Source organism: Pseudorasbora parva, chromosome 13, assembly GCF_024679245.1.
Source record: "Pseudorasbora parva isolate DD20220531a chromosome 13, ASM2467924v1, whole genome shotgun sequence".
Lineage (NCBI taxonomy): Eukaryota > Metazoa > Chordata > Actinopteri > Cypriniformes > Gobionidae > Pseudorasbora > Pseudorasbora parva.
Genome location: NC_090184.1, coordinates 47,136,147 through 47,150,565, shown reverse-complemented (window position 1 = coordinate 47,150,565; position 14,419 = coordinate 47,136,147). Strand labels below are relative to the sequence as shown.

The following is a 14,419-nucleotide window of genomic DNA, read 5'->3' as shown; positions in this document are numbered from 1 at the left end:
CATATTCACTTTATCGTGAATTTTTTTATTTGTATAAGAATATATAATTTACTATAGACTACTCTGTATTTTATCTCTTTACATAAATATATTTTCTACTTAAAAACTACATTTTGTTATTTTACTAACCCGAATAAGGACTCATCCGCGCTAGTTTGCACCTGAGGGGAAAAAATTAGCTTACTTCCACTTAGCAGGAGTTGTGCACTTTTTATTTTAATATCTCCTTTCATAGTATTTTCTACTTAATTAAAACTATAATTTCATACTATAATATTTATTTGAATTGCGCAGTTCACGTGCACCCAGCGGTTTTACTTTCATTTCTCTAGCAGTGATAATCAAACACAGCCTAAATGTCTTGATCCTGTGGAAGATAAAATTCACTCTTCAGACGTTTTACAACAAGTGTTGCTTTACATCATCAGGAGAAAAGAAGATATTCAGGCAGGAGTCTATCCAGCTCGTGTCCCACATTCATCTCAAAGCGCAGATCGCCAGTACGCATCTTTGCGGGGCAAAAGGCTATAAAACACATTTTTTTAAACAAATATTTAATTTTCTTATATTCTTAAGATTACCATTATTTACTTATAATCATTTAAATGTTTTACAGGCTGTAGCCCGTGTGTTGTTTCACTGACAGTCACGGAAAATAAACACGCATGCTTATGAAATGGGTTAGGGTTATGGATGTTTGCGCGTTTATTATTGTAAAATGTAGCCTATATCTGGAATACAGTACAGTATTTAAAATAGTATACCGGTATATACATTAGTTATACTCTTAATTTAATTTACAGAGCAAACTATAGAGAAAGATGAATGTGTGTGGCACTCACAACAAGACGCGCAAGAGGGAGCGGCGCCACGCCTGTTACGCGCCTTTCTTTCTTTTCTTTTTTTTATATCATGGGAATAAAGCGGTTTACCGCTGAACCGCGGGAATTTCTTGCTTTTCAACCGCGGTAAAAAAAAAAATGCCATCTAAGCAAAACATACAATAGCATAATTTTTACCCGGTACAAATGTGTCTGAGAGTAAACAGCCAACAGAACACTGGAACATGAACCAACAGCTGCTAACAGCAGGAGCATCACAGAGACAAAACACCGCTGGCCGCTAACTGGGTATATCCCTGAAATACACTACTTCCACCCGCTAACACCGGCAGATTCCTGAGATCTGAACTGTTGTCGGTATAAAAACATCTCTACGTTCACCTGCAACTGTATTCAAACAAAGTATCCTTTTTATAAAATACTTGGTTTTACAACTTCAAAAAATGCCTTATCAGAAATACCTACGATATGTGGTTATTACGGCTGTGGCGGTCCCTATAAGCACAAGTCATTCTGTTTCTTCTGAATCCATTCTGGACAAGATCTTGGCCTCCGCTGGGGAAGTGAACTTGGGGACTTTCTCCGTGTAAGTCAGCACCAGCGTGGATGGGGAAAGAATGCCATGCCGCACCCCTAGTTTACGCAGCTGGTTGCGAAAATCGAACTGCTTCCGTTGCCTGTGCACCTCCATAGCGACATCAGCGAACACCTTCACACGATGGTTCTTGTAGAGGATATCCTTCTGTGTTTTGGCAGCTCTTAGAGCGGTTTCTTTCTGCTTGTAGTTGAGAAATCTCATGATTACTGTTCTCGGCGAGGCGTCGGTGTCTCTTTGGCCGGACGCGGTGAGCCCTTTCTAGGACTAAAGGTTGATGCATTGGCTTTATCTCCAGCGCGTCTGGCAGCCAGCTCTCCAAAAACCCACACATGTCGGAGCCCTCGCAATTTCCTGGGAGACCCACCAGCCGAAGATTGTTCAAACGTGATCTTGTTTCCAAATCGACCACTTTGTCCTCAAGATACTTTTCTGTAAGCTCTCGACCACCGTTTTCAAGTCAACCTGCTCCTCTTCCACGTTAGACAGCCGCACCTCTGCCATCCGCTGCCCATTCAGACATATCCTCTCATTTCTTCTAAAGCTTTCAGTACGCCATCAAATCTTCCCGCGAACTCTGTTTTCAGATTGCCTAACTCTGCCAATATCTTCTCTTTAACCATATTTAGCAGCTGTTGGTCTTTGCCGGGTGGAATCGTCGCAATATTGTTCACCTCACATTCATTAGTTTCTTTGCTAGTGTTAGCAACAATCGTAACGTTAGCTTCATTGCTAGCTGGCTAATCTATGCCATGCGATCCAAAGCCTGTTAATTTGGATTGCGTTGATGATTTATGCTCATCTCTACTCCCTTTTCCAGTACTAGGCATTTCTGCGCCAGTTTGTCAATTTCGGAGAGTTTTTTGGCTTAGCTAAAAGGATAAGTCAGGTTTGCTGTAGAGAGCGGGCACGAGCGTGACCTTCTAGCTTGCGGCCATAACTGGAAGTCCGTAGGAGTCTTTGTTTCTTCAGTAGAACACAAATGGAGATGTTTAACTCTAACCCTTGGTGTGTGTCAGTCATATAAACATGTCAACGGGGTCTAATTCTATTATGTTAAAAAAAAATAAAAAAACATGCACAGAGAACTTCATATTAAACCCTGAGGCTCGTGAGCAAACACATTTATGTCTTAAGACACGAAACGATCGCTTCAGCGATAAACCGAACAGTATTTAAAATAATTTTTTACCTCAAACACAACACCATGCCCAACAGCCCTGAAAGCACTTCCGGAAAAGAAGGTCAATGTACGCGATCTAGTGACATCACTTCCTGTGTGTGGGGTCTCTACGATCTGGTGTAGTTTACGCGAACGGCAGAAGTGCTCTCGCGCTCGTTTACGGCACTCACTGCTCACGCTGCACAGTAATTACAGGACGGCTGATCAAAATGGTGCGTTCTTGATCGTATCCGGATAAACTACGCCAGATCGTGTAGAGACCACACACACAGGAAGCTGACACATCAGTGTGTCGTCATGAGCCGCAGGGTTTCATTTGAAGGTTTTTTTTACCCTAATATAAATAAAAATGTAAAAAAGTAAGAGTTAAAAAGCTCCATTTTTGTTTTAATAAAGAAAAAAAGACTCCTACACCTTGTAGGGGCTGGGGGTAAGCAGATAAATGTCAAATTTTCATTTTTGGGTGAACTATCCCTTTAAAAGTCGACCTAAGGCATTACTTTCTACTGTTAACCAACTTCTCAACCCATCATGGCATCTCATGACAGGCTCACTTGACCTCTGGGGTCACTCAATCCTCCATTTCTTTGTAAATAGGATCAAATCTACAACCCTCGTCTGAAGTCTCCACCTCAGCCCATAAACAGCTCTCTCTCTCTGTCCCCCAATCCGCCGGCTGCTAATGGCCAAACTGCTCCTCCAGCATATACTGCACTTCTCTATCCGCCGTCTCTGCGATTGCTCATCTCAGCCACTCTTCTTCTTCTGCTGGATCCGTCCCGCTATCATTAACAGCTGCGGTCAGCACAGTTTTAAAGGGTTAGTTCACCCAAAAATGAAGGCCTTTCTGAGCCATCGGATTTCAACACTAATATCTTCATCTGTGTGTGAAGATGAGCGGAGGTCTGACGGCTGGCCAACCACAGGAGGAATTAATCACAATTTACACTACTGGCTGAACTAACCCTTTAAAACTGGATATATGAATAATTTTATTTGTGAGTGAGTGAGTGAGTGAGTGAGTGTGAGAGAATGAAAGTGTGTGTGTGTGTGTGTGTGTATTACCAGCTCTGTAGCTCAGCAAACGACTGCTTCATTCTCTTGATTGACAGGTCCATCTCGTCCTTCACCACGACTCTATAGCGAGACAGTGAGGCGGCGCAGCGCTGCAGGTCCTTCACGGAGCGATCAACATTCGGCCCTGAGGACACACACACACAACAGCTGCTGACAGGTGTGTGTGTGTGTGTGTGTGTGTGTGTGTGTGTGTGTGTTTCACAGAGCAACGGTCCGATGATAAACCCATTCTCACCGATCTTTCTGGCTGCAGAGCCTCGCCAAGCGTCTTCGAATGGGATGGGCATCGGGTGAGGGCTAGAGGGGTTCTGGGAGCCGGAGCCAGGCTTGTTACTACGGAAACTGTGCTGGTTCTGGCGCGGCTCGTCCTCGGGGCCTGGTGTGGGCGTGGCCTCTGCACCTGTGGAGAGAGAAGCCCGTCAGCACACACACACCTGTGACCTCTGGCACACCTGACCTCGGCACACACACCTGTGACCTCTGACCCCTCCGGGGCTGCGGTTTCCGGGTCCAGCTCCGCCGCGTCCAGCTGTTCGCTCAGAGAGTCCAGGGATTCGCCGTCGCCATGGAAACCGTTGACCGCTTCCTGGCTCTCGGCGTCCGGAGAGGATTCGGGAACGTCGGCCTGAGCTTTCGGCTTCTTCTTCTTCTTGGGCTGCGAAAAGCAAACGTTTAAAACACGCATTATTATTATTATCTGCGTCGGGTTCAGCTATAGTTTAGCTTTTCATCATTTTGACTGTTAATCCCAACTGCATAAATATTGGCAGAAGTGATATTTCCACTCATTTCCTTCATTAATACATTTCACACTAGCAACACAAATGTCTGCACTGTAGGACCTTAAGTACAGAAATATAACCAATCCCAGGGCCTTTTCCTGCCAGATGGGGCCGGTGTGTGTGTGTGTGTGTGTGTGTGTGTGTGTGTGTGTGTGTGTGTGTGTGTGTGTGTGTGTGTGTGTGTGTGTGTGTGTGTGTGTGTGTGTGTGTGTCCCCAAACCCAAAGCTTCAGATTTCAAAATGTTTTCATCTTACATTAGTATTCCCTCACCTTCTTTTTCCCAGTGACATTCCACTCCTTCAGGATCTCCACAGCACTCCCTGACAACACACACACACACACACAATAACAGCAGTCATTTTACAGTAGCAACACACAGCAGGTCACGTGAGATGGAGCAAATCTTCAGAAGTGTGTGTGTGTGTACCTTCAACAAACGCCTGCACTGCACGATCGACACAGTTCTCGAAGTGCTGCAGCACCAGAGCGATCTCATTATTGCTCTTGTTGGGAACCACAGCTCGCACAGCGTTGATCTGACGAGAGCAAACACATCCAGAGTCACAAACAGCCAACACACACACACACACACACACACACACATAGCGTTGATCTGACGAGAGCAAACACATCCAGAGTCACAAACAGCCAACACACACACACACACACACACACACACACACACACACACAGCGTTGATCTGACGAGAGCAAACACATCCAGAGTCACAAACAACAGCCAACACACACACACACACCTCATGGGCTGCACACACACACACACACAGCGTTGATCTGACGAGAGCAAACACATTCAGTCACAAACAACAGCCAACACACACACACACACCTCATGGGCTGCACACACACACACAGCGTTGATCTGACGAGAGCAAACACATTCAGTCACAAACAACAGCCAACACACACACACACACACACACACACACACACACACACACACACAGCGTTGATCTGACGAGAGCAAACACATCCAGAGTCACAAACAGCCAACACACACACACACACACACACACACACACACACACACACACACACACAAAGCGTTGATCTGACGAGAGCAAACACATCCAGAGTCACAAACAGCCAACACACACACACACACACACACACACAGCGTTGATCTGACGAGAGCAAACACATCCAGAGTCACAAACAACAGCCAACACACACACACACACCTCATGGGCTGCACACACACACACAGCGTTGATCTGACGAGAGCAAACACATTCAGTCACAAACAACAGCCAACACACACACACACACAGCGTTGATCTGACGAGAGCAAACACATCCAGAGTCACAAACAGCCAACACACACACACACACACACACACACACACACACACACACAGCGTTGATCTGACGAGAGCAAACACATCCAGAGTCACAAACAACAGCCAACACACGTCTCATGGGCCAAGCACACACACCCAACACGCACCTCTCATGGGCCACGCGCGCACACACACACACACACCTCATGGGCTACACACACCTCTCATGGGCTGCGCGCGCGCACACACACACACAGTACCTTCTCCTTCATCTTCTCGAAGGTTCCTCCCTGAGACATCACCATCTTTGAGTGTGTGTCGAACACCACGCCATCTGGAGGAAGAAGAAGAGGAACATTCTCAGAGCTCCACGTGTTCAGCACAGCTGCTCTTCATCAGCACACTCTGGCAGCCGATTGGCTAAAGCGGTCCCAGAAATATGTAGGTCAGGAGACGAGCCAGACAGAAGAAGAGCCAATCAGGATCCTTTCATATGAAGCTTCTGCTCCACTCACTCCCGGTCCACACTTCAGCGCATTAGGGCTCCTAACATTACCTGACGGTCATAAATAACTCCTTTGCCCATCACTAGAGCGCCACCTTCAGGCTGAACAACGGTCACTGTCTGATCCTCACACTTAAGCCAGTCCGCGATTGCTACACAACGCAAAATGTAGCATTTTTTTGCGATCCTTCATAAATGTTCACTGCTATAGGAGGAGAAGAATTGGCTAAACTTCTTAAATCATTAAATCATCTGCATGTCTGCTTGACCCTATACCGACTAGCCTACTAAAAGAGATGCTTCCAGAGGTCATAGATCCTCTGCTTATTATTATTAACTCATCCTTGACATTAGGATATGAACCGAAAACTTTTAAGTTGGCTATAATTAAACCACTTATTAAAAAAACGCAACTTGATCCTAAAGAATTAGTCAATTACAGCCAATCTCGACTCTGCCTTTTCTAGTATTTTTGATAGAAACGGTAGAGTCTTCACAATTATGCTCCTTTTTAGAAAGAAATGGTATATGTGAGGATTTCCAGTCAGGATTTAGACCGTATCATAGCACTGAGACTGCTCTCATTAGAGTTGCAAATGATTTACTCTTATCATCTGATCGTGGTTGTATCTCTCTATTAGTGTTACTCGATCTTAGCGCTGCATTTGATACTATCGATCACAATATTCTTCTGAATAGACTCGAGTTATGTTGGCGTTAGTGGAACTGCTTTGGCATGGTTTAAATCGTACTTATCTGACCGTTATCAGTTTGTAGCAGTAAATGAAGAGATGTCACACCGATCACAAGTTCAGTATGGGGTACCGCAAGGCTCAGTGTTAGGACCGCTGCTTTTCACCCTGTATCTGCTCCACTGGGAGATATCATTAGGAAACATGGCGTTAGTTTTCATTGTTATGCTGACGATACTCAGCTCTATATTTCCTCACGCCCTGACGAAACCTACCAATTCACAAGATTAACGGAATGCAGAGCTGATATAAAAAATTGGATGAATAGTAATTTTCTGCAACTTAATTCAGATAAAACTGAATTTTTAATTATTGGACAGAAAAGCTCCACAAGTAGTAACCGAGAATACTGTCTAACACTTGATGACTGCTCTGTCAAGCCCTCGTCTCTCTCTCTCTCACACACACACACACACACACACACACACACACACACACACACTCGTCGTCAGTGAGGAACCTGGGTGTGCTCTTTGATACCAATCTTTCATTTGAAAGCCACGTTTCTGGCATCTGTAAAACCTCATTCTATCATCTTAAAAATATATCTAAATTACGGCACATGCTTTCAATGCCAAATGCTGAACAGTTAGTCGATGCGTTCATGAGCTCAAGGCTAGATTATTGTAATGCTCTACTGGGTGGTTGCCCTGCTCGCTTAATAAACAAACTCCAGCTAGTCCAAAATGCAGCAGCTCGAGTTCTTACTAGAACCAGGAAGTATGATCATATTAGTCCAGTTCTGTCAACACTGCACTGGCTCCCTATTAAACATCGCAGACATTTTAAAATCATGCTCAAATTACTCAAAGCACTAAATGGTTTAGCTCCAGTCCTTAAGCGAGCTCTTAACACATTATACTCCATCACGTCTATTGCGGTCTCTAAACTCTGGCCAGTTGATCATACCTAGAATATCTAAATCAACTGCAGGCGGTCGATGCTTTTCTATTTAGCTCCTAAACTCTGGAACAGTCTTCCTAGCATTGTTCGGGAAGCAGACTAGGGCTGTGCAATTAAGTGAATTTCGATTTCAATTTTGATTCTTGTTATTTCATCAAAAATATTGTTCATTAGCCTATAGATCGGTTATTTTGCACTCCTGACATAAATGAGATGGTTAACGCTTGCAGGTTCGGCGTGCGATTCCTCAGGTTCATTTTACTTTACCGAGCCTTTGGTAGCAAAGGCTTCCACAGACGGCGCCGGTTACAGCTCGCTCGGCGCCCACGTTACTTCATATCACATATAACACGTCCGCTTTGGTCCGATTCGCAAACTAATGACTCATTTGAACCGATTCATTTGAATGAACTGATCTGTTCAACACTGAACTCACGAATCTGTGTGTAATCATTTACTCAACAGCTCTGAAATGAGAACGCATGTGTGCATAACCCTTTAAACAAGAGGGGTTAGTAAGAATAAGTCTTAATAATCCACAGTATTTTCATGTTTTTATTTTGAGCATTTAAATTGATAATGTGTAGAAAATTACCAAAACAATGCAAGTTGTTGATAGCCAATAGTTTTATTAAATTGTATATGGTAGAGAATTAGACTATTTGTTATTACATTTTTAATACTACTTTTTAATAATCGTTGCCAAAATAATTAATCGGTAAACCATGCAAACTGTGTAAAAACGAGGAACTAAAGAAACAAACATCAAGACATCATAATGAGATATCAAAATTAGATCAGCATCTAATTCAGCAAAATGAAAAAAATTGCATTTATTTTACATTTATTGTCAGTATTGGGATCACAGATCACACGGGGAGGAACCTTTACTGGCGGTGTGTGTGCGCGCATGTGTGTGCGTATATGCGTGTGTGTGGATGACCATGTCTGGTCAGTCACCACCAAAGACCATTTCTGACCCAGGAAAAACCCTGTGTGTGTGTGTGTGTGTGAGAGAGAGAGAGCTGTATTCCTCAAGCTTAGCCTCACTGATAAGTTGCAGCCGGACTACTGGGGTCAAAGGTCATCCCCACCCCACTCCATCAGGGAATTTGCAAAGTCATTGAAACGCAAAGGTTTAATTTGCCAAACAAAACCAGACACTGCAGACACACACGAAGAGTTAAAGTCTCATCAGGATCGGTGTTTCTGTCTCTAAACATCCATCCGTCCAGAGAAGAAAGAGTGAATCAGCGGGTCATGTGACACACACACACACACACACACACACACACACACACACACACCAGAAGGTCAGATGTCAGAGGAATCCAGGGAAAGCACTGGGAACATGTTCGGCTTTGGGCCTTTTTTAGGCTTCACCTTTGTTTTATATTTACTCTATTAATGTAAAGCCATGAGCGGTGCTGGTGAGACGGCATGAGCCCTGGCAGGCTTTACTGCGGCGTCTGGCGCTGTGGTTAGAGTCATGGCTTTACACCGGCTCTCTTCACTCAGATCTCAGACCAGATGTCTGTTCCATTGTGGAGAGGCCAGGAGTCTGCCTAACCCTTCACAAACTCTCGAGATCGATTTAAATCTGATCACTCAAACAAACCCATTCAGAAGATGGTCTGAAGTAGTGCTGCAACGACGTGTCGACGTCATCGATTACGTCAACTACAAAAATACGTCGACGTGCGTGAAATGCGTTGACGCGTCACACTGTTTACATCTCGCTTAATGGCATACAGGGAATGGAGAAAGTTGCATTCTATCACAAAAACAGAGCCCACTGTTATCAAAAGTATGGGAATACTTTAAACAGAGGACAAATAAAATGGCCCGCTTGTTCCCTTTGCAAAACCGATCTGGTGTACCACGGCAGCACAACTGCGATGCGCGAGCACCTCAGAGGAAAACATCTCGGCGCTCTCCGGTGTTACGGTTATACTGGTTTCCGTGTGATCTGGTGACTAACTTCCTGGTTCAGGTTTGATATTCTTGCGCTTGCGGCATTCTGAAAAGTTGAGATGAACTCGGTGCGGACGCGCCTGGAAAAAACGAGCGCGTCGCTTTCATTATGAGAGCGCTTATCGCGCGCCTACATTGGAAATAATGAACTTGAGCGCGCAAAAGACGTGATACGTGAACGGCCCCTTTAAAGACAGCACGTCGAGACAACAGTCACAGACCACCGAGCTCCCCCGAACCAGCTCCAGATCTCTGGAAACCGTGCTAAACCACAGCAGAACCCGGACTACACTATGGTTTGTGATGCTAAAGAACATTTCATGACGTCTCAGACAACTGTAAATGTATGGCTACTGTGGTTTAATTATATACGCTATCATAAACTCATATTTACCATAGTTAAATAATTTTCTTTTGCCTCTTTATTATTTTATACTGTAAAAACTTCAGCCACATTGATTGAAAATGAATAAAGGTTGAAATATTATATGAGAAGTTGTACTTATATTTTTTTTGTCGAGTTATCCAAAGGATTCATGCGCTAATTACAAAAAAGAACATTAGATTAATTATTTATTTTAATAAAAATAATCGTTAGTTGCAGCTCTAGTCTTTCGTTTCAGGCGAAACCGGGCGAGTGTGAAAGCATCTGGTTGATTAAATATAGCACCAAACCGAATCAGGACGCAGATATCAGAGCTGTCCAGAGACGCACGCGCTACGCACTCATATCACAACCATTCAGAAGTTTTCAACCACATGTTTATTTTAGGTTTCAGACATTTAAATGCACAAAAACACTAGCAAACACACACACACACACACACACACACACACACACACACACACACACACACACACACACACGGATGTCTATGGAAGCACAACAACAATCCTTTCAGACAGTTATAATTTGACTACATGTCTTTTTTATATCAAATAAACATTATATAGTTAACTCTATAGTTTCCTCTGCTCTTCTCTCCCTTCACCGGTCACTCACTTTCATGTATTTTGTGAGACGTGATGTAAATCGACAGATCTGACTCTCTGAGGTGCAAACTAACATGGGCGTATAATAGATCAACTAACACACATTCACTTACACATATTTGAAAATCAGAATATCAGAGTTCATGACATAGTTCACAAAGTTTGTGTGTATATTTTGAATAAAAAACAGAAAAACTAAATAAAACCGATATCCTCCACCTGTGAAGCAGCGCTCAGTGTCACGTGAGAAGCACGACGCGTCACCACCGAAACCCATAAGGGTCGAAAACATTTAGCCAGGGAATAAGGTCATATTTCAGCAAAATAATGCTGGACCTTGAAGCTGGATTGTAGAATACCAACAATCAATTCTGACTACTTTACTGTTATTATTAATGTAACTTCTTCAGTGTTAAATTAGGCCTCATAAAGCTGGATTGGGGCTCGACATTAGCACTGCTCCGGGATCAGTGGATTTTTCTTGAAGGGGCAACTGAAAGAATTTACTAACCCGACCGGACAACAGCCAACGTAAAAAATATTACTAGCGAATCACCAAAATGCAAGAATGATTCTGCATTAGTTTAGTGTAAGTGCGATGGATAGTGGATAATAGTATATAATAAACTGAAGGTGGCGCTGTTGACCCTCCGCAGCCTCTCGAGGAGAAATCACCACACGAGACACTGAGAAACTGAGCTAAACATTCAACATGTGACGTTTATATATTTATAACATAAACAACATCACATGACCAACAGTGTGCGTTCCTGAACACCTTTACGACTGAAAAGTACACTGATTTCAGATGACAGATCCATAAACTATTAATTAAGTCACTTACCTCACATTAGAGGTAATATTGACTGTTTTTGTTCTATTTCAGCAGCGAAAATTTAACGCGAGAACCATAACGCATCTCACAGCAACATTGTGTGCGCGTGTTACTGAATCATTCAGCGTGACCGGTTCATAAATGACTGAATGAATCATCTGTCTGAATGAATCATCTGTCTGAATGAATCGTTTGAATGAATTGTTTAAATGACTCAGTCATTAAGACGGTCACCTAGTTTCATCTAACTTTTTTTCATTTGTTTATTTAAACACATTTAAAACAAATCACATGAACTGGGGTTTAAACCACCAATCTTCCGGTTTGTAGGCAATCTACATGAACCACTGAGCCACTGCCGCCCCAGTTTAATAAACAAAATACATGTTTGAAATGAAGACGTTTGTAGTGGAGTGTAAAATAATCAGTTTCCTGCGTCCCCTGCCGTTGCCGTTATTGTGAGTGTACACAAATAAAAATAGACAGTTAGTAGTTTATAATTATGTCTTATCTGTATGACTAAAAATGAGCTATTGTGAGTGGTTCCCGCTGTCATAAAGGAGAAGATCCACCAGAATGCGTGCACCGTCGTCTGACAGAGGGTTAGAGAAACCGTAGCCTATGGAGATTCACACTTTAGGCTGTCCAAATATTAGCCTATCATATTATTGCTTTAATCTCATATGTTGATTAGGCAAAGTGAGCAGCAGAGTAAGATGCCGCCTCCGCCGGGCCTCGGGATATTTTCACATTTTTTAACCGGTAATTTTCTTTTGCATCTGTAGCTCAGCTCAGCGCTGAAAACCAATCAAATGAGTTACTCCACAAAAGTGCATTATTGTTACTAGCAACAGAAGCTGTGACTAAAGCCGTCCAATCCGGTACAAGGAATGTTTTAAGCAGGGGTGTAAGAAAATATCGATACACGCGAGTACAGCGATATGTTTGGCGATACTGTATCGATATTTATATATTTATTTATATCCGAGATTCGTGGCTTTGTTGAAACCACAGACTGTATTAAAGCCAACGCTAGCTGGCAGTGTTATCTCCGAGCGTAACTGACGTGAGTCGGAGAAGCACAAGGTGAGTGCATCGCTAGTGTTAGCATTAGCAAACCCAGCTCTCAAGACGATAGCATTATTCTGCTCCCGCGGTTTACAGAGCTGAAGTGTGGACTCATTTCAGCTATAAAGAAGCCACTAAGGAAATCGACAATTAGTTTTTGTTTGCAAAATAGGCCAAGTTAAAACGCATTGATTAGGAGAGCTCGCTTAACATCCCGACGCCATCCGCGCCGCTGAGAAGCGTTGATAGAATATTTACAGCACGTTTTCCTCTCAGTAACAAAGTAAACACACAGCAAACTGCCAGCGCCATGACACACACCCGATTTATAAGGGCGGGCTTTAGCCGATGACGGACAGATGATCAACAGAAACTGACCAATGAGATCATCAGGGCGGGCTTTAGCCGATGACGGACAGATGATCAACAGAAACTGACCAATGAGATCATCAGGGCGGGCTTTAGCCGATGACGGGCAGATGATCAACAGAAACTGACCAATGAGATCATCAGGGCGGGCTTTAGCCGATGACGGACAGATGATCAACAGAAACTGACCAATGAGATCATCAGGGCGGGCTTTAGCCGATGACGGACAGTTGATCAACAGAAACTGACCAATGAGATCATCAGGGCTGGCTTTAGCCGATGACGGACAGATGATCAACAGAAACTGACCAATGAGATCATCAGGGCGGGCTTTAGCCGATGACGGACAGATGATCAACAGAAACTGACCAATGAGATCATCAGGGCGGGCTTTAGCCGATGACGGACAGATGATCAACAGAAACTGACCAATGAGATCATCAGGGCGGGCTTTAGCCGATGACGGGCAGATGATCAACAGAAACTGACCAATGAGATCATCAGGGCGGGCTTTAGCCGATGACGGACAGATGACCAACAGTAGCGTATCTCGTCATCAGAGGGGCTTGGGTTATATTTGTTCGACTCCTAAACGGAGAGCTTGTTCGTATCTGCATCACCTTCACTATTTCTCTCAGTAATGGTGATCATGTTGGGTCAGTGCTCTGTGTATCATTAAATTAATTTTATTTTTTTACAACACCGGCAAAGATCGTGTATTCCAGCGCGTGTGCAGACAGGGTTGCCAAGTTTTTACAACAAAACCCGCCAACTACTAGCCCTAAACAACAGCTTCTCGGGGGGTTCACCGGGGGAAAAGGACGTTTGGGGGTAAATGTGTGTTATTTTGGCGAGGCTGCTGCTAAAATTTGCTTCAGCCAATAAAAATACAGGAAACTAAATCTGGCCATCTAACCAATCCAAGACCATTGCGTTTTTCGGAGGGAGGGGCTTCAGGAAGCAGGAAGCAAACGAGCCGTTCAAAGCACAGACAGCGGTGTGGAGTGAAGGGAGGATAGAAGAAAAATACAGCGTTTAGAAAACAGAAGAAGAATTAAGACGTGATATACTGCGGCCCATAAACACACACCACCGCTTTAAACATAAAACCAACAGTCCTTCAGTCGGGGATGGACTATGCACTTTCTGTTGTTAAAGAGCTGTACTGGAACCCTTATAACACACACACACACACACACACACACACACAGTCACTTTACCAGTTCCCTTTACTTAGACT

The 14,419-nt window shown here is 43.6% G+C and overlaps 1 protein-coding gene across 3 annotated transcripts in view; it reads right to left on the bottom strand.

The window, feature by feature from the left end:
• Nucleotides 1–14,419, bottom strand: part of spats2 (spermatogenesis associated serine rich 2) — a 35,707-nt gene that overhangs the window by 19,430 nt on the left and 1,858 nt on the right. For all 3 annotated transcript variants that reach the window (XM_067414629.1, XM_067414632.1, XM_067414631.1), the window contains exons 3-8: nucleotides 6,041–6,114; nucleotides 4,908–5,016; nucleotides 4,751–4,800; nucleotides 4,169–4,352; nucleotides 3,933–4,097; nucleotides 3,686–3,821 (exon numbers count right to left, since the gene is read on the bottom strand). In XM_067414629.1, the coding sequence (XP_067270730.1) occupies nucleotides 3,686–3,821; nucleotides 3,933–4,097; nucleotides 4,169–4,352; nucleotides 4,751–4,800; nucleotides 4,908–5,016; nucleotides 6,041–6,114 (718 nt within the window). The remainder of the gene's footprint in view (nucleotides 1–3,685; nucleotides 3,822–3,932; nucleotides 4,098–4,168; nucleotides 4,353–4,750; nucleotides 4,801–4,907; nucleotides 5,017–6,040; nucleotides 6,115–14,419) is intronic.